This window comes from Populus trichocarpa, chromosome 2 (genome assembly GCF_000002775.5).
Source record: "Populus trichocarpa isolate Nisqually-1 chromosome 2, P.trichocarpa_v4.1, whole genome shotgun sequence".
Classification (NCBI taxonomy): Eukaryota; Viridiplantae; Streptophyta; class Magnoliopsida; order Malpighiales; family Salicaceae; genus Populus; species Populus trichocarpa.
Genome location: NC_037286.2, coordinates 17,377,673 through 17,405,647, shown reverse-complemented (window position 1 = coordinate 17,405,647; position 27,975 = coordinate 17,377,673). Strand labels below are relative to the sequence as shown.

Sequence of the window (27,975 nt, the reverse complement as noted above, 5' to 3'; positions counted from 1 at the left end):
TTAATTAAGGGACGCACACCAGTTAGTCATCACAGTTGTTTTGAAAGATTGACCTGCAGGTTTACACGTTTCCTGTGAATAAGAAAACACGCAGCAAAACTACCCCGAGCACATGCATTTCAGAGACCACTAGCTGGCTAGATTAGCAGAGAAGCCAAAAAAACAAGAAAAACTTTAGCAAACATGTCAACGGGTAGTAGCTAGACAGCAGGTAACTAGTATAATAAGCAGTGAAGGAGTTGGGTTTTCTTCATCTACAAAAATATAAAACCTACCAGTCTGTGAAATCTGTTGCTCTGTCTTCATCAATGGTGCTTAAGTTGTATGGAGCACCCATGTCCACATGCACCTCTCGCGTGCTGACATGCCTCCATGAGAAGAACTTGGATTTTGAGCTTGTCCCAGTTGATCTTTTCGCTGGCGAGCACAAGCAGCCTCCTTTCCTGGCCAAAAATGTAAGCTAGTACCAAATTCTCGTTTAGTTCTGTGTTAGTTTCTGATTTCATTTTCTTACACTGTTGAATTGTTTTCTATATGCTTGCAGCCCTTTGGTCAGATTCCAGCTCTTGAAGAAGATGATCTTACTTTATTCGGTAAGCTATGATTTATTTCTAATTACTTCTTCACTAACACACACACATGAAACTAACTTAGAAATATAAAACACGGGTTTGAGATTTGAGATTACGTTTTCAAAACCATGGCTTGCATCTAAAATTTCAGCTTCATCAAAACCAAGGTTTGAAAAAAAAAATTTAAGAGTTTAATAATGATTGTGGTTTAAAACATTTTTTTATTTAGAAATATATTAAAATAATATTTTTTTTTTTAAAAAAATTATTTTTAATTTTAACATGTCAAAACGATCAGAAAATATAAAAAAATTAATTTTAAATAAAAAATATTTTTAAATTTTAAAAAATATGATTTCAACTACAGTTTCAAACGTGGAAAACTCATTGTTGATCCCACTCCAAAGCATGTCTTCCTATGATTGGTTTGCAGTCGTGTTTATGTTGATTTTGTTTTTAGGTTTTATTTTCCACAGTGAAAGCATCACCTCGCGAGGCATCTTCACCAAACAATCAAAACCGAACTTCTATCTGCACTAAAAGAAATATAATAATAGTTATTTTATAAAATATTTTTTTATTTAAAAATATATTAAAATAATATATTTTTTTATTTTTAATAAATTATTTTTTATATCAATACATCAAAATAATCTAAAAATACTAAAAAATATTAATTTAAAACAAAAAAAATAAATATATTTTTAAATTTTTTCAAAAACATTTTTCAAATAAAAAACACACAGAGATGAGAGCTCTGCACCAATATTTTGATTTTTTTTTTTACATGATTTAAAACAAACATCACTGCAGTCAAATATATTTTATTTTCTACAAATAAATTACGTAAACAAAAATATTTTATTTATTTTTTCACGACAAGAAAGTGAAAAAACCATGATTTGAAGTCATTGTTGCAGTCCCTCAATATTTTGTGTCTTTACCAGAATCCAGGGCAATCACATCATACATTGCTGAGAAGTTCAAGGGGACTGGCTACGATCTTATAAGGCACGAAAACCTCAAAGAAGCTGCATCGGTGAAGGTATGGACAGAGGTAGAATCCCACCGATATAACCCTGCGATAGCACCGATTGTCTTTCAATTCATGGTGGCTCCACTTCGAGGCAATTCACCTGATCAAACAATCATTGACGACAACGTAGAGAAGCTAGGAAAAGTGCTTGACATATATGAAGCTAAGCTGAGTAGCACCAAGTACCTTGCTGGGGATTTCTATAGCTTGGCTGACCTTCACCACCTACCATACACGTACTATCTCATGAAGACTCCCGCAGCTTCGGTGGTGAATGAGCGTCCGCATGTGAAGGCATGGTGGGAGGATATTTCTTCTAGGCCAGCTTTTAAGAAAGTGGCCGAGGGTATGAATTTTGTTAAGAAATGAAACTTGAGGAGTGTTCTGTTGCTTTATTTCAAGTATTTATTTTGATGAAGTCATGTTGATTGGGATCTTAATGTATTGGAATTTCGAAATAATTTCATAGGAAAATTGTGAGAATTGATTGATTAGCGTTTAAGAAAAGTGCAAAAATCTGTTTTTTTTTTTTTTTTTCTTGAAATGTTTCTCCAAAACTTTGAAGTAAGCTGTTTCTCGCTCAATAACTTAACCCCAAGATCATAAATTTCTTTCAAGAATGAAAATTTTTACTGACACTGAAATAATTATATAGCAAAACAAACTATAAAATTTAATTAAAAAAATTTGATAATCATGGTGAAAAAAAAATGACACTAGTGGATCTTAAAAAATTGGCCTTTTATTTTTTAATTGTATTCTCTAAAAATTCATTTTAGTATTTTTTTATGACATTTCATTATATAATTATTCTTTGCATGGTTATATTTAAACACCTATATATTGTATTATCATTGTTAAGACCGTTAAGAAGTATATTTACTTTATTTTATTTGTTAAGAATAGAATAATATTTTTAATTTAACACACACACACACACACACACACATATATATATATATATATAAAATCTTTTTGTATTTAAGTTAAAATAATCACTTCAGAATAAAATGATCAATGAAAACCCTAGCCTCCTTTTTTCTTACATTTGTATTTTTTGTGTGTACTAATTTAGATTGCTTTAACATGATATCAAAGTTGGTTTTATAGAACGAGACTTAATCTCAAACATAATTTTTGTATTTCTTTTTATATTTATTCAGTATCTGCAAATCTGGTATTTCATCTTCATTTAGTTTCTGCAATTTGGTATTTGCATTCTGTTTTTGTAATTTTTTGTTTTGGAGTAATTGTATAACTTCGAGAAGATATTTGTTCAATTTTTGCGATATTTGTTCAGTTTCTGCAATCTATTAGTTTGTTTTTCGCTGCGTTTGCTTTTTGTTTTTTTATTTGTTGATTATGACTACTGAAAGAGATGATTTGCTTTAGTCTGTGAGTGTGAAGTTTGGATGGAAAGAACTATTCGTATTGAAGTTATGTAATGAGAAATTTCCTTATGAGTAAAAAGATGTGGGGATATATTAATGGAACTTATGTGATACCTAAAAATACTGAAGAGGGGGATGTTGCTTTGATAGATGCATGGGAAGCAAACAATGCAAAGATTATTACTTGGATTAACAATTCTGTTGAGCATTTCATCGGTATCCAGTTGACAAAGTATGAAACAACAAAAGAAGTTTAGGATCATTTATAAAAATTATTCACACAATTATTTTGTAGAGCAGAATCAATTAGAACATTCATTGTTTGTTAAAGCATCAAAATGCTTCTATGGAGGCAAAAGTGGAGTATTTAGGTAAATTTGATATTAGCTGAAGGTGTTCAAACTATTCCAAAAAAATGGAAGTTGTTCTTGGGGTGGAAAGTTCTTATTTTTGTTGTAATTATTTTATTGGAAAAATTAATCTACGCAGAGTTTAAAAGCGATGATGGCAATCATAGCACCGGGATTTTGTTACACGCGTGACTTTGTGTGTGGACAATAACGGGCTATTTGAAATTTTTTTAATTGAATTCAATTTAAATATTTTAATAAAATTTTATATTTAAATTTTTTTAAATATCAAGAATTAAATTTTAAATTAAATTAAATTTTTAAAATGATACAAAAATAAATTAGAAGTTAAATATTGATATTAAATTAGAAGTCAATTTTATTTTATACTAATATTAAATTATATATATATATATATATATATATATATATATATATGCGCGCACGTATCATCCTAATACATTGAACTTGATTGAACTTTACAAATAAAAAGGGATTGAATTGTATAATATATATTAAAAAACCAATTCAATCCAAAAGTTTAAGTTATTAGATGAGGTTTCAATATATGATTTATATTATTTTCTAACATGTCCTTTCGAGTGAAAGCTTTTTGAACTTGAAATTTGCACAAACTAACATTACTTTGTGCTTAATTTTTATCAAATAAATAAAGATGGTGAGATTTGAACTCGTGACCGCTTGGTCATTAAAGTTCTTATACAATATCAAAGAACTAATTCAACTTAAAAGTTTACGTTATTAGATAAAATCTCAAAATATAATTTATATTATTTTCTAATAATATATGTTATTTTCATTTGTGATCCTCAAAATATCATCCTAAACATTTTAGGATGTGTTTGATACACTAAACTTGATACAACTTTACAAATAAAAATGGATTTGAATTGTATAATACATGTCCTTTTCTTTTGTTGTCCTTGTAATGAGACAAAATCATATGAAGTATTTGTGAAAATTCATTTTGATTTTTAAAATTTTATCAACAATTTGTTTTGGTGCCTATATTTTATTTTTACCACATTTTAATTTTATGACATGTACAATTTAGTTCCTAAATAAAAAATCTGCAATTAAAACCTTATATGTATTTATTTATTTTAATAAATGAATGAATGATAAATAAAAAGTAAATAATATAAGAAATTGAGAAATAATGATTTTTATCTATGGTGCTGGACAAGTTTTTTAAGGGACCAAAATTCAACAGTTTGAAATTAAGGGATCAACTTGTCTTATAACCAAAATCCAAAAGCACCTCCTACGCAAGAAAGAAATAGCCAGCATATAGGCATCTTCTTTCCGCGTTCCATTATTCACCAATATATTTATTTATGTTACTACGTCCAATGATGCCATTTATTTTGTTTTCTAGTGTGATTAAAAATATTTTTTAATTTTAAATATATTAAAAAATATTTTTATTTTTAACATTAATATGTTATAACTATAAAAAAAATAATTTAATATATTTTTTTAAATAAATTTTAAGAAAAAAACTTTCAAAAGGATGTCTGTTTTCGCATTTTAAAATTCTTTAAAAACAATTAAATTTTTTTCTTCAAATTAATTTTTTTTAATATTTTCATATTATTTTTACATGCTAATATATAAAATAAATTTTATAAAATATTATTTAAATATATTTATAAATAAAAAATATTTTTAAAAACAATTACACACCATTTTTTTCTCATAACCAAAAAAAGCCAAAGATTCGTCGCCTTTTTGTGCTTTATGTCAATTCAACTCGACACCAATAATGGCTTTTGTGGGTGTGGTGCTTCTAACTGCTTGCAGACATCTTTTTCAAATCGCACTTTCTGGAAACAAATGTACGTGCTGTCTCATTAGATTGCCAAGTTGGAAGAGTTTTTTTTTCTTCTAGTATAGTAAAAAAATATTAATAAAATAATATAATGCAGAAAATATTTAAAAATAATAGTAAATTTTAGAGAATCACAAATAATATTTGTGATTAGCAACTCATTAGTGTCGACCCTCTTAAATTACATAATTGAAATTCAATAAAAAAGGGAAGGTAAAAGAAAAAAAAGGAAAGAAAAAAAAGAAAAAAATATCTTAAAACTCCAATGATGACACCACTGGTACTATTAAAAAGATCTTAATAAAATAAATTCAATGACACAAAAAAAGATCATCAATGGTAGCAGAAGTGAATTGCACGAGCGATCCAAAAGCAAGTGAGTTTTGACACCTTTAGATGACTCGTGTGGTCCACTTTGTTATTTTTTTTACTCTCTCTTATTTCTTCACAAATTATAAAGAGAAAATAGGAAAAACAAATAAAGAAAATAATCATGTAGGCACACCGAAGCTCTGATTACGACACCATCGATACTGTTTAAAAGATCTTAACAAGATAAATTCAACGACATCCAAGAATGTCACAAACAGTAAATGGAATGGGTCACACAAGTTGTCCAAAGGTGTTGGGGCTTACTTGTCTTTGGACCGCTCATGTGGTTCACTCCAGTCACCGTTGGTGACCTTTCTTAGTATCGTTAGATTTGTCTTGTCAAGATCTTTTCAACGATATCAGTGGTGTCTTTATCAAAGTTTTGGGGTGTCTCTGAGGTCTTTTTCTTTCTTTTCTCTTTCTTTATTGAATCTTGTGTCCAATAATTTTATAATTTGAGAGGGTTGCAAATGACACAAATAACATAACTCTCTAAATTGTGTTATTTTCTTAAATAGTTTTTACACCATGTTATTTTGTCAATTTTTTTTTACTATGCTAGAATCACAAAAAACTCCAAGTTGGTACCACATATATTAAATAAAAGAAAACAACCTATTGTGAAGATTAAAATTTTGTTATAGGCACTGCACCCGTAAAGCAATCTGTGTTGACATTACTAAATGAAGATATATTTAGTATTGTGATGCATAATGTTTTTTAATTAAAAATATATTAAAATAATTTTTTTTATTTTTAACATCATTATATTAAAATCATAAAAAAACACCTAAAGAAACACCAATTAATACTTTTTAAGACAAAAAACATATTTAAAAACTACCACAAAATAAACACTCACTAAGAAAAATAGGTTAGGTATGTTTGGTACAAACATTTAGGAAAGTAGCATTTTTGGCACCAAAAAATAGAGATTACTTCCTTGGTTGCTGCTGTAATTTTGATCTCATATCCTTGAATTTAAGATTAATTAAAAAAATGAACAAAAAAGTTTTGCATTACAATATTCATACATACTAGATAGCTTACTTGCTTTTCGACGTGGGCCGAGCTCATTTTTTTAAGCGTAAAAAAGCAATGCATAATCGTTGTAAATGTATTTTAAAAAGAAAAACAAATTAATAACTCTACATCAAAGAAAAAGATTTGGAAAAATAATAATGATTGTCAATCCCCAACAATCAAAATGATGAAAGAAAAAATCAAAAAATAAAAAATCAATGAAAAAAAAAGGTAAAACAAATACCAGCAAACCCAGGTGATGAAATTGAAAACAAATATCAAGATTATGGATCCAATGATAAAATTAAAAAAAATTAAAATTTAATAAAAAGAATAAGAATTCAAATTAAAAATCAAAACATTAAGGGCCAAAATCTCAAATATTGAATTGAAGGGAAAATTTGAAAATTCCTAAGTGAGTGAGAACCAAATTTGAAAAAAAAAATTGAAAAAATCAAAATCAAAATACACCATTTGACGCTCAAGATGCTTGACTCAATATGTTGACTTAAAACCTAGAGTTAGGTCGGCTCGAGTTTCAAAAGTAATTAGAACAAAGCATAAAAAACATTTGCTGCTTATATTTCATTCAAAAGCAAAAATTCTCATTAAAAAAATAATTGAACAAAGCCAAAAAAAATTAGCTTTGGGTAAAACATTTAAAAAAAACAAATGGAAAATACTATAGGAAGCGGAAAAAAGGTAAGAAAACGTCTGAGAATAAAATTGAAAAAAAAATTAACTAAAAAGAAAAAAAAAACAAGCAAATCCCAATGAACTTTTTAAATTCAGGTTAATCTCTCAAAGCCGCAAACTGTCAAGTTCCAAACCTACACTCAATTAAGAAGGTATAAAACAAATTCAATGCTGAAGGGTGAGATAAATTAATTTAATTATAAAAAATTATTTTTAAAAGAGAAAGATCTAACAAAGAGTACCAAAAAAACCGAGGCAATACCAAACCAATTTAATATTAAAGGATGAAATAAATTAATTTAAGATAATAAAAAAATTCCTTTTAAAAGAGGTAGATCTAGAAATTTGACTATTTTTTTTAAAATATATATATATATGACTATTTTTGTCATTTTTTAAACTAATGATTAAATAAAGAACTATGAAATCAAAGGACATTAGAGAATTAAATAAGAAGGAATTGAGTTCTTAGAAATTTGGAAATAGATGAGCTTCAAACTTTTTGCAGGGATTTCAAATTTAAAGGGTTGAAAGGATAATTTTGTCCTTTTGAGTAAATAGGTGTGTTAAATGATAATAACCTCATCCAGAGGGAAAAACAAAGGTATGATAGGTCGTTTTACATCTCTAAAAGAGTCTAAAAAGCTTGAAATGGGTCAAATATTGTGGAGCGCGTGCTTCACATTTCTCATCAGTTACACTTGTAAGGGTCAGGGCCACTTATATACAACATTTTAGGTTATTAAGTATTTTAAAATAATTTATTCCCTCCCTCTTATAATTAGAGATGTTCCATTGTTTATCTATCTATCTATTTTTTAAATGAATGTATATAGAAAATTATAGTGTTTATTTTATCCTTAAGAATAACAAAATATTATCATCTTTAATTGTTTGAATAATAGAAATTCTATTTCAAAATATAGATGTATATGCTTTTCTATATTGTTTTTAAAAGATAGTTTTATTATTGATAAAGGTGTTTGAGTTTGGTTTTCTATATTTTTTCAAAATATAGATGTATATGCTTTTCTATATATTTTTTTTAAAAGATAGTTTTATTATTGATAGAGGTTTCTGAGTTTGGTTTTCTATATTTTTTCAAAATATAGATGTATTTGCTTTTCTATATATTTTTTTTAAAAGATAGTTTTATTATTGATAGAGGTTTCTGAGTTTGGTTTTCTATATTTTTTCAAAATATAGATGTATATGCTTTTCTATATTTTTTTTAAAAGATAGTTTTATTATTGATAGAGGTGTATGGGTTTGGTTATTCTAAACTTTCTTGTAAAAACAAGTATCATATTAGGATAGGAGACCATCTCATACTTCAATTAATAAATTATATGAGAAAAATAGTGCATGTAATGATAAAGAGTACGAAGAGTGCATGAGGTGTATGTTTGTGTTAGTCATGTTTTGTATGGACTATATTGTGATCTTGTATAGCCTTGTGTGTTATCATATGGTGACTTGAGGTATTGAGATACCTTAATCATATGATAATACATTGTGAAACATGGAGTTGCAGACATATCGTGTGGAAGTAATGATGAAGAAAAATTATATATGTTGCATAGTTAAAGTTGTGTTGGCGTTGTACTAGAAGGGTAGGCATCACAATTATTGGTGGAAAAGGTTGGTTGTTCGTATAGGGTTGTCCTAGCAGAAATTGTTGTCTTAAGTAGATAAGTTATTTGTTATTCTTCTTTTTGGCACATTAGTTACTCTCAACTCTTGAAAATTGCATGCAATTTGAAAGGCTCGTGAATTTCTTCTCATTAAGTTATAGGGCATAACATGGAGAATGCTTGATGACTGTGAAAGTTATGTCAAGGTAAAAATTATGCTAATGACAATAGAGAAATTACCACAATGAATGTTTAAAGAGCTCATTACTTAGAGACGTGGAGACTTTATTGGAGACACTGCTATTTTACATAAATATATGGAGATTTTTCAAGAGCCATGGAGTTAGGCTCCTTGAGAATTTGCATGGGATCGAGATTCGGTCCTGAGATAGTTAGGGGTTAGGGCAAGGCCTACATAATGGCTATTAATAGTTTGTTGTTACGCAAAGGCTTATAACACTATGGATATAGGTTATCTGTTCTTTTTTTCTTTCTTCTATTGGCCTATTAGCTGCCTCCTAGTATTTGAAATTGTTTGTTATTTAAAAGACTCATGAATTTCTCCTTATCAAGTTTTAGGCATAAAATGAAGAATGCTTTATGATTGCGAATGTTATATCGTGGTAAGAATTTTGCTAATGATAATAAAGGGTCAACAGAGAAATTTACATGATGAATGTTTAGAGAGCTCATGAAATTATGATAATGAACATTAATACGAGATGTGAATATTTGTTTGAGACATGAAGATTTTGTTTGGAGATATGAAAATTTCATTTTTGTCAAAAGCATGAAGCTTTGTATGGAAATTTCATTTGGAGATATGAAGATTTCATTGAAGATACAAAGATTACATTTGGGAGATAAGTAATTCTACAAAGAAAAATGTATGGAGACTACTTAGAAAGACAATATTGATTTTTTCATTGAAAAGTTTAAAAGATTTTATCTTGGTACATTCCCCAGGGATTACTTGATTTTAGGTAATGTATTGTGAAATGTGACCACCTTTTTTCCTTTTTGATCGGGTTGTATTTTCTTTCTTACAAACTGTTAGAGGTAACCCCTAACGATCAATTTTTTTTATGGCATAGCTATCCTCAGTGTCATATCTGTTATTGTGGTAAAAGGAATAAAATTTATTGAAGTTTCTTGTGTTCACACTGCTCTTTATAGAAAAGATATATTATATAAATTCTTGTTTCTTAATGACAACCAATGTCTTAATGCATATGGTGGCTAGAGGTGTGGGTATGAGCTGAGAGAATGTTAATTGATCACCAATTGATCCCTTTGTCTTACTTTTAGATGCCATAGGATTTCTAGAAGATCGATGACACTTGAGAACTTATACTCTCTATTACCAGAACCAAGGGTGTTCTTACCGGGTCACGTTCATTTCTTTTACTCAAATGTGATTTTTCATTGCCTATTTTACTTTGAAGAGAGTTCGATCATGAAGAGTATATAGTCATTCTCATCGAGGATAATTGTCGATTCCATTAATTAGAGCTTTAATAAAAATGAGTTCAAGTGTACTTTCCACTTTGGGCATATCCATATTAAAATTTTAGAGATATGATCTAATACTCTAATTTTCTTGTTTTGTGATGCCAAAGAACTTAGTTATGCTTTTTTTAGCTGGTGTGCTTGTGCTAAAGCATTTAGTGATAAGATCATGAAAGTCAAGGATGAAGTTATGCTTCAAGCTATGGTACCACACTCGAGAAAATTCATGGAATGTTATCGGAAGAACTTTACATATAACATCACTATCTTATGTTACAAGCTCTAGGCCACTTTTTACATTTTATAAATGCTATCTTGGATATGTAAGTCCATTGTAAGTGTCTAAATTGGCATTAACATACACACAATCTCTGAAAAGATAGGCATGCAACATTCAATGATAAAGTGGAGAATATCCCACTCGGAGGAGGCAATATTCATTTTCATAAGCTTATATTGTTATTGATCTCACTCGTGTCAGGGTCTTTTTTGATAAAGAGTAAGTGAGTAAGATTTATAAGAAGATCAATGATAGTAGCCCCTCATATGGTATAGACTTGCTAAGGTTTCTATTTTTCATCTTTGACTTTCATGTCTATAGCATCCAAATTAAGAATGTTCTTTATGGTAGGAGCAACTTCTTTAGAGGGGAGGGTTAGAGTGTGAGTATTCTCATGTCTACTTGATTGCACATTGATTTGCCCTTTTCATTTAGAAAACCAGGGTTGTCTGTGTGCACTTAATTATGCATGTAGTTAAGCTAGGTGTTATGTTATCCATTGAGGAAGTCGAATAGTGTGAAATTATTGTTGTGCAGATATAATAACTTCATTGAGCTATTCCATTTGATGGGTAATTTGTTAAAGATTTAGAGGAGCTTATATACTTATGGTAAGGAAATTAGTTACCCTCTCACGTCCTTGTGTTTCCAAGTCATCAGCTATGAAAAGAAGTTTTGGATGAGGTGTGAAATGAGAATGAACTAGATTTTGTTTAGTTTTCTATAGACAGTGCCACTGATAAAGTTGGGAAAAACTTTAAATTGGTTTGGGATTTTCATGGATGCTTATAAGCTAAGATGACTTAGTCATTCCACACTCTCCTGCAAAAAAAAGTTTCATATCAGGATAAGCGACCCTTCGATATTTAAATCAGTAAATAGCAGGGGGATAATAGTGTATGTAAAGATAACAAGAACGAATAGTTTATGAATGAGTATATTGTGTGTTGGGTGATATGTTTTGTGATATTATAGGTTGTTATCTAGTGACATGAGGTTTTTATATACCTCCATCACGTGAAATTACCTCATGTAATGTGGAGTTGCAAACATAGTAAGTGAAGTAATGATAAAAAAAATAATATTATTATTTATACCACCTAGGTAAACCTATATAGGCTTTCGTACTAGAAGGTTAGACAACGCGACCATTGATAAGGAAAAGCTAGCATTCACGAGTGATTGGCAAAAAAATTAGCATTATACCGAAAGGTGTATATCATGCGCGGCACTAATCTCTTGGAGGTTATAATATTGTATTGTTTGAATTGTTGGGTATGCCAATACCATGGTTTTCAATGATTTGTTATTGGACCAAGCCCACAACTTAACGACCAGGGATGTCTGTTAATTTATTTTTATTTTCAAATCCACCATGCTCTAATAAATAATTAAAAATTCAGTGATGGAAAAAGAAAATCAGATGGAGCGAGTATTCAATTAACAACATCAAATATGTAATCGCTTGGTTTAAATTTACTAAATTAGATACGAGTGGGATATGGCCTATCTTGATTGGACCATGAATTTGGCCCAGCATATTGGTCCAGCTCCATAAATCCTACTCCTCCTCCCGTAGGAATCCCGTCGTCACCCAAGGCATTAACGAAACCGAATTCTCTCTGGGTTTTTTTTTTTTAAAAAAAGAAAAACATTTTCTGGAAAAAATCATGGCAACCTTGAAACTCCATGGAACCCCTATATCGACCAACACACAGCGAGTTCTTGCAACCCTTTACGAGAAAGAGGTAGAATTTGAGCTTGTTAATGTCAATTTGGGAGCTGGGGAACACAAGCAAGAGCCCCATATTTCCCTCAATGTAAGTGCTTTACTAATATTGAAAGATAAGAGCATCTATTTATTTCCCATCACAAATGATCACTGCATCTATCGATTTCTTAATCTAATATAATATTACTTCTTCATCAAATGAAATAGCCATTTGGTCAAGTTCCAGCTGCTGTTGATGGAGATCTTAAGCTCTTTGGTGAGTAATATTTCAACCCCTAGTTACTGAAGAAGTACTATTTTACACGATTTGTTGGGGGCTATAGTTTATTTTCTCTTTCGGGTATTTGCAGAATCAAGAGCAATTTCACAGTACGTAGCCCACCAATATGCTAGCAAGGGGACTCAACTGGGCGCTGCAGGAAACGGGTATGCAACAATTTTGGTATGGCAAGAAGTGGAGTCTCACCAGTTCGACCCATCAGCCTCAAAACTGGTGTGGGAGCAAGTTTTTAAACCAGTTTTTGGGTTACCAACAGATGCAGCTCTAGTTGCCGAGACGGAGGTGACTCTCGGTAAGGTTCTAGATGTGTACGAGGCAAGACTGTCTCAATCCAAGTACCTAGCCAGTGACAGCTTCACCTTGGCCGATCTGCACCACCTCCCTAACATCCAGGCCTTGTTGGGGACTCCATCCAAGAAATTGTTCGATTCTCGCCCCCATGTTAGCGCATGGGTTGCCAGTATCACTGGAAGGCCAGCTTGGGGCAAGGTGCTCGCTTTGCTTCCCAAGTAAATTAGAAAGTAACTATGCAGGGTCTCTTGTACTGAATAAATAATAAAAAAGATGAGTATGGTGTTTAGTCATCAATATATATATTTCTGTTTACAGAAACAGCTAGACTGAAAGGTCCCCTGTTTGCTTCTCGAGTACTTGTATTTTGATCTTGTGTATGGTGTTTAGTCATCAATCTTCTATGCGAAGGATGGTTAAACTTGGAATAAAGTTGTCTTTTTTTGTGTTGTTCGTGGCATTTCCTGCATCGGTTTGTAAAGTGGGACATTGATGAGCCTTGAAATTTCAGTTCAGATTTTATGGACCAATATCATTTCAACATTCTCAAGTTTTGATCTTAATTCTCTCTTCTTCTTTTTTTTAACAAATGCGTAGCGATCATTCTAGCTCTGGAAACACATGAACGCTCCTTTGTGCTCTTTTGGTGTTGGAAAAACGCTTCTTTCATATGGGCATCTGCCCTTCAGACTTCAGGTTTGGTCGAAATATGGCAGAAGCATTTGGTTCTATGCTAGCCATCCTCCTTGCAAGAGTAAAGCTGGAACAGGTTGTGCACACAAGTAGGTAGTGAAGTGATGATTCGTCTTGCACTTGATCAAGGCAGTTTTTATCGTTTTGAAAAAAGAAGTGATCTTCTTCATAAAAGGCATTTTATGTCTCTATTATAGACTAAATTTACAAACATCATAATACCTTTAATTTTCAATTGCAATGCTTAAAGTTGCATGTATCCTTCTGTCTTTATTTTTTTTATCAAACTTTAAAGCAAATTTGAAGCTTCATAGGATGAGGTGAATGGTTAAAAAAGAAAAAAAAAAGAAATTAACTATAACTAAAAGGGATTAGGGTTAGTGTTTTATTGTAGAATGAGTTATTGTGAATTGTAAGTATTTTTTATTATGAATTATATTATTTGATACTATAATATTAATTACTTATTGTAGATGGTAAATAATTTTACTGTGAATTGTACTATTTGGTGGTACATGATGAGCTTGCAGATTAGGGCTGAGCATTTCCGGTTCGGTCCGGTTTTAAACCAAAATAAACAACCAAACCGAATTTTTTTTTTTAATTTTTTGAACCGAACCGAACCGAAAACCGGTTCAAACCGATTAATTTCGGTTCAGTTCGGTTTTTTTCCCTTCCAAACCGGTTCAAACCCAATGGTCCTCTCTGCTTCTCCTACAACCTTGACCGCAACAACGTTCAACTGCACATAGCGTTGATTGTTCGAGGAAAAGTTCATCCATTTCATTGTAATTAATCAAATGGCAGGGGGTTGTAGAAATCCACGGATATGAAAAACAAAAGAAAAGGAATGGATCTACTATTCCAATTCCATTTGTGGCACAGACTCAACAAGAAAATTGAAACCCAAAGGAACCAAATCCATAAGGGAGGGGAGGAAAATCAAAGGCAGAGGGTAAAGTGAGAAAGATGCAGAGAAGGGAGGAATGGATCTACTATTCCAATTCCATTTGTGGCACAGACTCAACAAGAAAATTAAAACCCAAAGGAACCAAATCCATAAGGGAGGGGAGGAAAATCAAAGGCAGAGGGTAAAGTGAGAAAGATGCAGAGGAGGGTGGGGTGGGGGGGGGGGAGGGTAACGTGAGGGGCAGAGAAGTGAGAGGGTAAAGTGAGAGACAGAGAAGGGAGAGAGTGGGGGGGGGGGGGGAGGGTAACGTGAGATGCGGGGGGGTGAAGTGAGAGGGAGAGAAGGGGGGGCGGGCGGCTAGGGTTAGGAAATGTTTGTATTTATAGTTGTTTTATTTTTTTAAATGCTGGTTGATTGAACCGGTTCGGTTCGGTTCAATCGGTTTCAGACTTTAGAAACCGAAACCGAACCGAACCGGAATTTTTTTGTGATTTTTTAATCGGTTAATTCGGTTTTTTTTTCGGTTCGGTTTCTTCGGTTATTTTTTTTCCGGTTTTCTCGGTTTAATCGGTTTATCGGTTTTTTTGCTCACCCCTATTGCAGACTGTGAATTGCAATGTTTAATAAAGCGAGACAAACATGTTTTTCTTTTCTTTTTTTCTTTTTCCAAAAGCTAAAGTGCTGCAATATCTTTATTCATTCTCATGGCTTTTCGTAAAAACACAAGGATGAGATGATAGTTGACGAGAGCGGTGGACTTGAGTCTTTGATGATTTGAAAAGAAAATGAAAATGAAAATGACATAAATGTGATCAGTCCACCAGATGTTTCATTGCGATCATTTCAACCCTTCCACTCAAATGTTGGGCTTCGGAAATCAAAGTTTTGAATTTTGTTTTGATATGTGTTTTGTTTTTTTAATTGAAATAAAATATTTTGATATTAAAGTGTTTTGATGTATCATTTAAAAGTTATACTGTTTATGTATATTAATTCAAATTCAAGATAAATTAATTATAAATTATACAATACAAATATAATGTCAAACAAATATAATTTTAAAATTTAAAATATTCATAAATAATCAAGATTAAATAGAACTTTAACTTAAAGTAATTCAACTTAAACAAAATACCAAAATATTATGAAAGTAAAATGTTTTGACACAAAAAAAACATAAATCAAACATCATCTCCATCATTAAAATAGAAATAAAGATCTTGATCTTGTGGTGGTACGTAGGGAAAGTCACCAACTAAACATTTCAATAATTGATCATTTCCACCAAGCTCATTCTCGTCATCAAAACATATCTCTTCGTCCTATAAAGTTAAAGTAAACGAAGGTGCTTCAATAGTCTCCTAACTTATATCCTCTCCATTAAGAAGGCTAGATTCTTCACAAATTCATTCATTCAATAGGTCAATGTTATCTAAGCTAATGGGATTTAAAGCATCCCTTATTTTGCTCAAATTCCTACAAAGTATAAACATGAAAAAAAACAACATGAATATAAACCATCTATATTAGTGATAAATCTAATTTTAAAAAATTAATATAATTGTTATTGGAAATAGTAATGAAAAAGAGCTTTTTATAGTTTATACTTGGGTGGTTTAATTAATCAAATTGAACCGGGTTTAATTTGATTCAAAGGCTTTTTAAGCGCAGAACGGAACATGTGAAATGAAATCGGAACATTCTGGCCGAAATTTATCCGAAAAATGCTGAATGGACCGAGATTTGAAATGAGATGAAATTTTTTTTGTTTTTTGAATTGGTATGAAATGTTTCGGCCATTTCGAACGAAATGGAACGGAATTGACAATCCTGCCGAAAACCTTCTAAGAAGCTAACACGTGGTTGTTCTCTGTACATAAATTTTGTCCATTGTATGGCTGACATGTTGTCTTACCATTTCTTTGATAACGATTTAATCCTCACATTTCAACATAATCTTTGCGGTTTTTCACCGACGCATCGTCTTGCGCAAATGATAGATTTAGGGTTCTTCAACCTAGACTATAATTATTTTTTTATAAATTATAAGTTTTGAAGAAATTTGTAAAGCCAATAGTGTTAGTCTAATAAAACAATACATGAAATTATTTATTTTTCTAATAAAACATTTACTCCTAACTAAATATCACAATAAAATCATTATTAATTAATCATAGTTGTTTATGATTGACAACCTATCATGATCAATTATGTAGAGGAAACTTTCATCGTAGTTGATTATGATTAATGGTAATTAAGGATCAAAAAATATAATGAAAAAAATAAACGAATAAGAAAAATAAATAAAGAGGGAGTAAAGATTCAAATAAAAATTAAAAAAGATTATAATTGACTTGGTTTGCATGGAAAGTCTTAATGAATATATTTAGAGAATTACTAATTATGGGTCTTATTAAAATCAAGAATAAAACAAAGAGATCTTGTATAATTCAAGAATTGAAAAATTAATCTTTGATTATAAAATCTATAGACCTCGCCCAAGAAAGAAAAAAAGAAAAAAGATCTTTCAATTAATAGATGAAATTTATCTTGTATGGTGCTAAATACTAGAGCTTCCCCTCTCAGCACCGTGACTAGACTCTAGCCACCACCATTATCCAACTTGTAGCCATCATTTCCAACCTAAAATCCACCCAAAATAAACTTGCAATTAAAGCATTTGGATATCCAAAACCAACAAAAGCCATACATAAGGATCTGACAGAAAAAAAAATCACTTTTCAACTTGAAAGTCTGATCTGTTTTGTTCATTCTTTTGCAGGTTCAACATCAGCATGCTTCCAGTCGAATCCAATAACTCTTGAATGTCATTTTTGAAAGCTAATTTTTTTTTCGTATTTTGAATAATTTCAATGTATTGTTAATTTTTTATGTATCCTATGATAAATATTTGAAGAGCACTTGGCCCAAGTTAATTAACTATAACTAAAACTGATCAGTGTCTCACTACTGTGCATTGTGAATGAATTTACTATGTATTGCACTGTTCTGCACTGTAGCGTAGGTACTGTGCACTGTGAGTGTTTTCACTATGGACTACACTATTTGGTGAGGGTATGTGTGAGGCTGCAGCCAGCAGGCCCCAAGCGCTAGGCTGGAGGCACGCCCCCTGGGGATGCACACACCTGACGCTTGGCTGCAACGCCCGAGCACTGGGCAGGCCATGCCTGTTGACAGGGGCCTAGGCTGCAACCACCTGGCGCTCAATCTACCCTGCCTTGGGCGCATGGGCTGCCTGCATGTATGCTTGGCAGACCAAGTGCACACATGGCGCTTAGGTTGATGCCTGTGTGAGAAATATTATTATTTCAAATTTATTAATTATTTTATTAATAATATTAATTATAATAAAAATAATAATATTTATAACACAAATAATAATATTTTTAATATTCATACTATTAATTATAATAAAAATAATAATATTTATAACACAAATAATATTAGTTTTGATATGAATATTTAGAATTATAATAAAAATAATAATATTTATCACATAAATAATTATATTAAGAATTACAATGATGATTATAACACAAATAATAATATTTTTTATATCAATACTTTGAGTTATAATAAAAATAATAATATTTATAACATACATTATTATATTAAGAAAACTGACGTGGGGTTGGGCGTGTACACATCCAGGTCCAACATGGGGTTGGGTGTGGATGCGTCACCCCTCCAACGTGGGGTTGGGCATGGACACGTTCAGGCCCAACATGGAGTTGGGCGAGGACATGTACAGGTCCAACGTGGGGTTGGCGGCGGACGCGTCCAGGCCCAACGTGGGGTTGGGCGCGGACGTGTCGAGGCCCAACCTGAAGGTGTTAATATTAAAATACTATTATTTGTGTTATAAATATTACTATTTCTATTATAGTTCAGAGCATTAATATAAAAAATATTATTATTTGCGGTACAAATATTTTTATTTTTATTATAATTAAAAGTAATAATATTTATTTTTATTGTAGTTCAAAGTATTAATATCAAAAATATTATTATTTGTGGCACAAAGATTAAAAAATATTATAATTTGCGTTGTAAATATTATTATTTTTCTTATAATACAAAATATTCATATAAAAAATATTATTATTTGTGTACTAAATATTATTATTATTTTTATAATTCAACTCTTCATATCAAAGATATTATTATTTGTGTTCTAATATTATTATTTTTATAATAATTCAAAGTTTTAATATAAAAAATATATTATTATTTATGTTCTAAATATTATTGGAATTAAAAATAGTATTATTTGTGTTATGAATATTATTATTTATACTATAATCAAAAGTATTAATATTAAAAATATTATCTTTTGTGTTATAAATATTATTATTTTTATAATAATGAATATTATTAATAAAATAATTACTAAACTAGAAAAAACAATTATTGCTAATATTGAAAAACAACCATAGATTTGATTTAAAAGGTAAAATTAATTAATTATTATTATTATTATTATTATTATTATTATTATCATTAATAAATTTTTAAAAACTGTTATTACCATTGAAGAAAAACTACGTGGGGACTTGGGTTGCTGCCTATGTGCTGGGCAGACCCCAGCGCACACATGGCGCTTGAGCTCCTGCCTCAGTGCTGGGCACACCCTTACGCACCCGTGGCGCTTGGGCTACGCTGGGAGAGAGCCATGTCTGTGCCCCACTTGGGGACATCTAGCACCTGGGTCATGGCATTGGACCCAAGGTTTTTGAATCTTAAGATTCTAAATATAATTATTTGTTTTAGAAATATTTTTATTTTTATTATAATTAATATAATTAATAAAATAATTAATAACTTTGAAAGAAAATAGTATTATTAATATTCAAAACATATTATTATTTATATTATAAATTTTTATGATATGTTTTATAAAAATAGAAAGTGAGCCCGCAGCGTAGTATTACTAAAAATATTCAACAATTCTAAGTATTAATATAAAAAAATATTATAATTTGTGTCGTGAATATTATTATTTTTCTTCTAATACAAAGTATTCATATAAAAAATATTATTATTTTTCTTATAATCAAAAGTATTAATATTAAAAATATTATCTTTTGTGTTATAAATATTATTATTTTTATAATAATTAATATTATTAATAAAATAATTACTAAATTAGAAAAGATATTATTCTTAGTATTGAAAAACAACCATAGATTTGATTTGAAAGGTAAAATTAAAAATTACTACTATTATTATTATCATTAATAAATTTTAAAAAACTGTTATTATTATTGAAGAAAAACCACTTGGGGATATGTGGTGCTTGAGTTGATGCCTGTGTGTTGGGCATACCCCCAACGCACACATGACGCTTGGGCACCTGTCTTAGTGCCGAGCACACACTAGCGCACACGTGGCGCTTGAGCTGTGCCAAGACCGACCCAACTATTCTTGGATCCCGCATGTTGTAAAATTCAAAATAGCCTTGAGTCATTAGTTGTAAAGGACCCAAAATATACTTAAGTCCTACCAACATTAAGACACAACTTTTTTATAAAAATAAAAGGTGAGCACACAGCAACATAGAACATCTAACTAGTAAAAGCTATTTGTGAAACATGTCCTACGGAGAGACCAAGATAAAAGGTTTGGTTCCTTTTTTGATAAGGAGGTGCCACTTTTGGGCCCTTAAATTTCTTGCTTGGTTGCAGCTGGAATTTTGATCTAATCTTGTTGAATTTTAAATTAATAAAAAAAATGAACACAAAAGTCTTGCAATAAAAACAAATTATAATATAGAAAATTTCTTATATGTTTTATGATGTACGCTATTTTGATAAATTAATAATTGTTCAATCTTTATTGTTTTGATGTTTTCTTAAATTGTCATATCTAATCTTCGAAGATTAAATATTTTGTTTCATATTTATTTTATGATATATGTTATACTAATTAAATAATAATTGTTCAATCTAATATTATTTATAAACTAGATTATTTTATTACATTATATAAAAAAATTAAAATTGGTGGACAATCTATAGTGTACCAATGGAACATTATGAACAACCATAATGTTTTTTTTTTTAGTTTGTGCACAAAACCTGAAGAAAGAGAGAGGAAGGGAGGGGGGGGGGAAGACCATCAGAGCCACTTCGAGACTTCAATGCCAACATGTACTACTCTAAGAGAAAAAACTCGATGAGACAATACTGGCAACACCAAGAAAGGCCATGATCGGAGCTCGGAGGAGGCCACACGTGCGTCCTTAACATGGTGGCCTCCTCACACGATTGCGCGTGTCACTTATGCGCTAGACAATTTTTTTTCCCCTCATTATTTTATGCCATTTCAGTTTGGTTCTAGATTTTACACAACTGTTTTTATTTGGACCCCAATTCTTTGATAACTCTTCAATTTAGTTCTAAATTTCATCCTACCCAAGGCTAATTGAGACTTAACTAGGGAAAAGAATGAGACATATCATCCAACCAGGTTATCTCATTGTGGTTATGTTTATGACTCGGGCCGTGAATTTTATAGGTTAACCTAAGTTGACGGGGGAAATGCAATATGACATTTTTTTATATATAAAAAAATTCATTCCTAACTTTTTTATAACTCTTCAATTTAGTCTTTGTGATAATTTTTCACTTTGGTACCAAAATTCATCCCACCAAAGGATAATTAAGGCCCGACTAAGGAGAAAATAAAGGATAAGAAAAGATGGAGGCATATTGCCCAACAGGGTTTTCTCATCGTAGTCGTGTCCATGACTTGGATTGTGACTTTCACAGGTTAACCCAGGGTAATTAAAGTCGATACAATGTGGCATTTAAAAAAAAAAAAACAAATTAGACCCTAGTTCTTTTATAACTCTTCAATTTAATCTCTTTGATAACTATTCCATTTAGTCACAATTTTCAACCTGCCTAATGCTAATTAAGGCCCAACTATAAAGAAAATAAGGGATGTTAAAAGAAAAAGACATATTGGCCAATTAGGTTATCTCATTTTGGTCATGTCTATGACCCGACTCGTGAATTTTATAGTTAACCCAAGTTGATCGGGGTTGATCCAATATGATATTTTAAAAAAAAGAATCCTCAATTCTTTTATAACTCTTCAATTTAGTCCTAGATTTCGTCCAACATGAGACCAATCGAGACTTAATTAAGGCTCAACCAAGAAGAAAATAAAGGAAGGAAAAAGAAAGAGACGTATTTCCCAACTAGGCTAGCTCATTATGGTCGTGTCCATTACTTAGGTCATAAATTTTACAGTTTAACTCGGGTCAATACAATATGTGTTATCTTTTCATTTCACTTCTTGATTTTATTTTATTTTACATTGGACAGTTCATTATTTTGCATTTAAACCTAATGGGTTAAGGCAGAGGTTAAATTAACAGAGATGTGAAGTTTTTCGAGATTCAGATTGTCATTTGAATGAGGCGACTAGTTCATCATAGATAATTTTTACAAGATTGTTTATATGAAATTGAATAGTATTATGAATATAAAAATAAAAATGAAATCAAGAGCTATTTTTTAGCCAATAGAAGTTTAACTCCTACAAAATCAATTCTATAATTTTAAAATTCAGACCTATTTAGCAGGCTGATTCGAGATTTGAACTACTACATATTAAAAAAACAAAAAAAAAATTAATTGACTTTGGTAAAAAATTCAAGTCAATCCATTAACTTAATCAACGTGGGTTTGATCTAGTCAAAACCTAATTTTCTATCTGCTGATTTTTATTTAAAAAAAACAAATTTAATCAACTATTTTTTATGAAAAAAACAAATTGGATGGAAACCTTCGCAACCTAAAATTTACCTTATATTAATCTCTTTATGGTTTTTAATTTTACAAAGGTGTTTGTAAATGTATTAGTGATTGTTTTTTAAAGTGTTTTTTACTCGAAAATATATTAAAATAATATTTTTATTTTTTAAAAAATATATTTTTAATATCAACATATTAAAAAAAATTTAAAATATAAATAAAAAAAATAAATTTTATACAATCTCGTTTGGAACGCAATAAAAAAAAACGGCTACGATCACTTCATGATTTTTCTTATCAACTAGATAGTAGATAGAGGAACAATCTAGCGTGCCAGGCGCGTGCCCACGCCTGGGCCTAGGAAGTAGGAAGCCAGGCTCGTTTTGCAGGGGATGGGGTTGCTATGGAGCAGCTATCAAATAATGCATTGCTCCAGTCATATCTTCTTTACCAACCAATTAGGCTAGAAATCTGTCACGAAAAGTTAATGTCTACTGCTAAAAATACAGGTGACGCTATATTATTACAAACAACATTGTTTTTTTTTTTTTAAGTTTAATATGGATGTTCGGGCTAGCTTACGCGTACCTCGACTAATTTCACGGGCCCTGAAGTTAACGACCATGTAAGCCTCCAGTGACCATCATATGAGTAACCACATGGCTTGAACCTGAGACCACAGAGGAAGCAAACCTCTTGGTCCCAAGCTTTTACTACTGGGCCACCACCTAGATGGTTGCTCATTCTTTTTTTTTTTTGTTATTTACGTGGGGTGTCCGGGCCAGCTTACGCGCACCACGACTATTCCCCACGGCCCACTGGACACCCTGCAAGCCCAGGAGCAGGTAAGGCACCGCGGGGGTGACAGGCGTGCACATAAAGGGTCGAACCCGGGACGGGGGCGGAACAAGTCACACGATTGACCACAACAGCTAGACCCTCAAGTGCTTGCTCATTCTTTTTTAAATATACAGGTTGTGCCATTGAAAATAACATGTATAATCTTTGAGTCAAATCTTTGATTAATTTAGTTTCAAGTCAAGTATCAAGTCACCAAGTTTGTTTTCAAAATTGTTTGGTTAAAAGAAATGAAATGTCTAAAATTTAGACAACCTAATTTCCAATTTTGGACAAACGTATGTCCAAGTTTTGACAATTTATTTCGACAAATGAATGTCCAAAATTTAGATATTTTATTTCTCCCTCCACCTAATCTTATTAGGTATTCTTTGAAGAAAATAAGTTGAAATGGTTTTTTGAATCTAAAAACCCTAGCTCGATTTTCCAGCCACCTCTTTGATAGTCAAAAATTAAATCAACAGTCGACATGTCATTTGTTTTTTTAATAAAATTATAGGTACGTGAAAGATATCGATGAATGAGAATTTAATAGAAAATACATATAAGACATAAATGTATGGGATTTTTATAATTTTGAGAAAAACAAATTGTTTCCTTCAACCATTTACAATAAAAAATGAGTTGGAAGAAAATTTTCTTTTCTCTTTCTTTCTTCTTTAATCTTATTCATTTTAGGGAGTTATGGAAAGCGACTACGTGTTTCTTATTTGTTTAAGAAATGAAAGTAGATAGAATTAGAGAGAGAGTTGTTACCTAGAAGAAAGTGCCCAATTTCTTTTTTCTCTTTCTTTTTTCATTAATGTTATTAAGATTAGCCAACTAGTTATCTAGTAATGTGGGCAAAATATTTTAAAAATATATTTTTTTATTAAAAATATACTAAAATGATGTTTTTTATATATATTTATGTTTTAATCTTTGATATAGTATATCAAAATTATAAAAAAATTAATTTAATACTTTTACAAATAAAAAATAATTTTAAAGATATATGGAACAAAATTACAAACACACCGTTCGTGACATTCTTATAGATTTCCCATAGCAATACCTCGCTACAAGTTACCAATTATTATTAACTTTTTACTCCCTCCGTCCAATTTGTTTCATCATATATTTTGTTTTATCTATAGAATATCCAATATTTATCTCTTTTTAAATTGAAATATATGGCACTATTATAATTTTTATTTTTCTCTTTATGGTTTAAAAAATATTATCCATAATTATTTTTTATTCCAAAATAATGCGTTTTAATATTTTTTTTTAAATAAAACAGTTTTAGCATATGTACACAAATAAATAATAATCGATGTTTTCGTAAATAACTAAAAGTTTACCAGGAGGAGAAATAAAGTGAGTGCTAAAGTTACATCATCAAATACGTCACCACTCGATAAATTATGACGTGACTAATAAGACAAGGAAAATGATTTTTTTAAAAAAAATTAGCATTGTTTTGAAAAAAATTGGCAAAATAATATAATTATTTTTGATAAAATAACATAATTTAATATATGTCGTAATTGAGAATAATAACCTTGTAAGAAGGCAATAACAACTTCTAAAAATTAGTAAAAATAAGTTGGCATATATTTCAAGAGAGAGAGAGGAGATAAAGAAAAAAAGAAAAAGAAAGAGATGTTGGAGACAAATTGAAACTTCAATTAAGACATTATTAGTATTATCAGAAATATCTTGACGAGATAAATCGAAAACACCAAAAAATATCAATAATAATAGCTGTAGTAGATCACACACAACGAATAACTTACTTGTCATTTGACGGAGAGTATGACTCACTCTAGTCATTATTAATAATCTGTTTTGTGTCATAGAATTTATATTGTAGAGATATTTTTAATGGTATTGGTCATAATCGAAGCTTTGATATACATTTGATATTTCTTTCTTTTCTTTTCTATTCTTTTCTTTTCTTTTTATTTTTTGTTATTGAAATTTGTGTTAGCAATTCCTTAAAAATTTTCTATTCCCAAATACGATTTCTTATAAAGCTGTTGTTTTTAATAGTGAAATATGTCAAACCGGGCTGTTATGTTGAAATTGTTTTTGCTTGTGTTATTTGGGTTTTTTTTTTATTAAAAAAATGGCCTGTTTTGATCAAAGTTATCAATTTTGTTCCGTTTCGCCTGAAATGGCTGAAACATTCCATACCAATTCAAAAAACAGAACAAAACAGAACAATTTTTCATCTCATTTTAAATCTCGGTCCGTTCCGGATTTTTCGGCTAAATTTCGATCGAAACGTTCCGGTTTCATTCCATATGTTCCGTTCCGCTCTTGAAAAGTCATTGAATCAAATTGAACTTTAATTAATTAAACCACCCAAAATATAAAAAGCTCTTTTTCATTACTATTTTCAATAACAATGATATTAATAATAATATTGAAAATTATTATTACTATTTTCTTTAACAATGATATTAATTTTTTAAAATTAGATTTATCACTAATATATATGGTTTATATTCATGTTATTTTTTTCATGTTTATACTTTGTTGGAATTTGAGCAAAACAAGGGATGTTTTAGATTCCATTAGCCTTGATAACATTAACCTAACTTATATTTAAAATATTTGTGTTAAAACATTTTACTTTTATAATATTTTGATATTTTATTTAAGTTGAATCACTTTAAGTTAAAGATCCATTAATCTTGATTATTTAGAAATATTTTAAATTTTGAAATTATATTTGTTTGGCATTGTGTTTGTATTGCATAATTTATAATTAATTTATCTTTAATTTGAATTATGTTTGTTGAATATATATATATATATATATATATATATATATATATATAAACAGTACAACCCTGAAATGGTACACTAAAATAATTTAAAATTAAAATATTTTATTTCAATTATAAAAATAAAACAATTATCAAAACAAAACAAAATTAATGAACTCTGTTTGTACTGTGAAGGAAATAAATGGTCAATTGATTTAGGCGGCCTATTGGTTCATAAATTCCACTCGTCCAGCCATCGGAAATCCATCGTCACCCATTGGAAATACTTCTCTATTTGGTTGAAAATGACGTGATTAATGAGACAAGGAGTGATGTACGGTTTATTTTTATGTTTTAAAAATATTTAAAAAAATTAAATTTTTATTTTATTTTTTTAAATTAATATTTTTAATACTTTCAAATTATTTTAAAACATTAATATCAAAAATAATTTTTAAAAATAAAAAAATATTATTTTAAATAAAAAACACTTTAAAAATAACTTCAATTACACTCCAAACACACCCTATATATCATGAATGGATTGTGAAGGAAACAAATGGTCAAGTGATTCACGCGGCTTATTGGTCCATAAATTTCACTCGTCCACCCATCGGAAGTACACATCGTCACCCAAGCCAACAAGAACCGAAATCTCTCATTTTCTGCTTTATTCACTGAAGAAGTCATGGCCCCTTTGAAACTCCATGGAAGCGTTTTATCTACCAACACACAGCGAGTTCTAGCAACCCTTTACGAGAAAGAGGTAGAATTTGAGCTTGTTAACGTCAATTTGGGAGCTGGGGAACACAAGCAAGAGCCCCATATTTCCCTCAATGTAAGTGCTTTACTAATATTGAAAGATAAGAGCATCTATTTATTTCCCATCACAAATGATCACTACATCTATCGATTTCTTAATCTAATATAATATCATTTCTTCTTCGAATGAAATAGCCATTTGGTCAAGTTCCAGCTGCTGTTGATGGAGATCTTAAGCTCTTTGGTGAGTAAGATTTCAACCCCTAGTTACTGTAGAAGTACTATTTTACACGATTTGTTGGGGGCTATAGTTTATTTACTCTTTCGGGTATTTGCAGAATCAAGAGCAATTTCACAGTACGTAGCCCACCAATATGCCAGCAAGGGGACTCAACTGGGCGCTGCAGGCAACGGGTATGCAACAATTTTGGTATGGCAAGAAGTGGAGTCTCACCAGTTCGACCCATCAGCTTCAAAACTGGTGTGGGAGCAAGTTTTTAAACCAGTTTTTGGGCTACCAACAGATGCAGCTCTAGTTGCCGAGACGGAGGTGACTCTCGGTAAGGTTCTAGATGTGTACGAGGCAAGACTGTCTCAATCCAAGTACCTAGCCAGTGACAGCTTCACCTTGGCTGATCTGCACCACCTCCCTAACATCCAGGCCTTGTTGGGGACTCCATCCAAGAAATTGTTCGATTCTCGCCCCCATGTTAGCGCATGGGTTGCCAGTATCACTGGAAGGCCAGCTTGGGGCAAGGTGCTCGCTTTGCTTCCCAAGTAAATTAGAAAGTAACTATGCAGGGTCTCTTGTCCTGAATAAATAAATAAAAAAGATGAGTTTGGTGTTTAGTGATCAATATATATATTTCTGTTTACAGAAACAGCTAGACTGAAAGGTCTCCTGTTTGCTTCTCGAGTACTTGTATTTTGATCTTGTGTATGGTGTTTAGTCATCAATCTTCTATGCGAAAGATGGTTAAACTTGGAATAAAGTTGTCTTTTTTTGTGTTGTTCGTGGCATTTCCTGCATCGGTTTGTAAAGTGGGACATTGATGAGCCTTGAAATTTCAGTTCAGATTTTATGGACCAATATCATTTCAACATCCTGAAGTTTTGATCTTAATTATCTCTTTTTTTTTTATCGAATGCGTAGCGATCATTCTAGCTCTGGAAACACATGAACGACCAGAGCTC

General features: G+C 30.6%; 3 protein-coding genes across 3 annotated transcripts; all 3 read left to right on the top strand.

Moving 5' to 3' along the window:
• Positions 1 to 137: 137 nt before the first annotated feature.
• Positions 138 to 2,091, top strand: LOC18096457 (glutathione S-transferase F13). Its single transcript, XM_006386693.3, has 3 exons — positions 138 to 455; positions 545 to 593; positions 1,520 to 2,091. The coding sequence occupies exons 1-3, from the start codon at positions 309 to 311 to the stop codon at positions 1,975 to 1,977; spliced, it is 654 nt and encodes a 217-aa protein (XP_006386755.1). The 5' UTR covers positions 138 to 308; the 3' UTR covers positions 1,978 to 2,091.
• Positions 2,092 to 12,293: 10,202 nt separating this feature from the next.
• Positions 12,294 to 27,791, top strand: LOC18096456 (glutathione S-transferase F6). Its single transcript, XM_006386692.3, has 4 exons — positions 12,294 to 12,535; positions 12,655 to 12,703; positions 12,798 to 13,216; positions 27,539 to 27,791. The coding sequence occupies exons 1-4, from the start codon at positions 12,386 to 12,388 to the stop codon at positions 27,560 to 27,562; spliced, it is 642 nt and encodes a 213-aa protein (XP_006386754.1). The 5' UTR covers positions 12,294 to 12,385; the 3' UTR covers positions 27,563 to 27,791.
• Positions 26,582 to 27,791, top strand: LOC18109626 (glutathione S-transferase F6). The gene is made up of 3 exons (XM_006387850.3): positions 26,582 to 26,857; positions 26,977 to 27,025; positions 27,120 to 27,791. Exons 1-3 carry the CDS (start codon positions 26,708 to 26,710, stop codon positions 27,560 to 27,562), a joined length of 642 nt encoding a protein of 213 aa, XP_006387912.1. The 5' UTR covers positions 26,582 to 26,707; the 3' UTR covers positions 27,563 to 27,791.
• Positions 27,792 to 27,975: the final 184 nt, after the last annotated feature.

Bases quoted from the DNA above. Each gene is read 5' to 3' on its own strand.
- LOC18096457 (XM_006386693.3), top strand. From the start codon at position 309: ATGGTGCTTAAGTTGTATGGAGCACCCATGTCCACATGCACCTCTCGC. The intron at 456-544 runs GTAAGCTAGTAC...ATATGCTTGCAG, and splicing joins CTCCTTTCCTGGCCAAAAAT to CCCTTTGGTCAGATTCCAGC. The intron at 594-1,519 runs GTAAGCTATGAT...TGTCTTTACCAG, and splicing joins AGATGATCTTACTTTATTCG to AATCCAGGGCAATCACATCA.
- LOC18096456 (XM_006386692.3), top strand. From the start codon at position 12,386: ATGGCAACCTTGAAACTCCATGGAACCCCTATATCGACCAACACACAG. The intron at 12,536-12,654 runs GTAAGTGCTTTA...CAAATGAAATAG, and splicing joins AGCCCCATATTTCCCTCAAT to CCATTTGGTCAAGTTCCAGC. The intron at 13,217-27,538 runs GTGCTCGCTTTG...GCTTGGGGCAAG, and splicing joins GAAGGCCAGCTTGGGGCAAG to GTGCTCGCTTTGCTTCCCAA.
- LOC18109626 (XM_006387850.3), top strand. From the start codon at position 26,708: ATGGCCCCTTTGAAACTCCATGGAAGCGTTTTATCTACCAACACACAG. The intron at 26,858-26,976 runs GTAAGTGCTTTA...CGAATGAAATAG, and splicing joins AGCCCCATATTTCCCTCAAT to CCATTTGGTCAAGTTCCAGC. The intron at 27,026-27,119 runs GTGAGTAAGATT...GGGTATTTGCAG, and splicing joins TGGAGATCTTAAGCTCTTTG to AATCAAGAGCAATTTCACAG.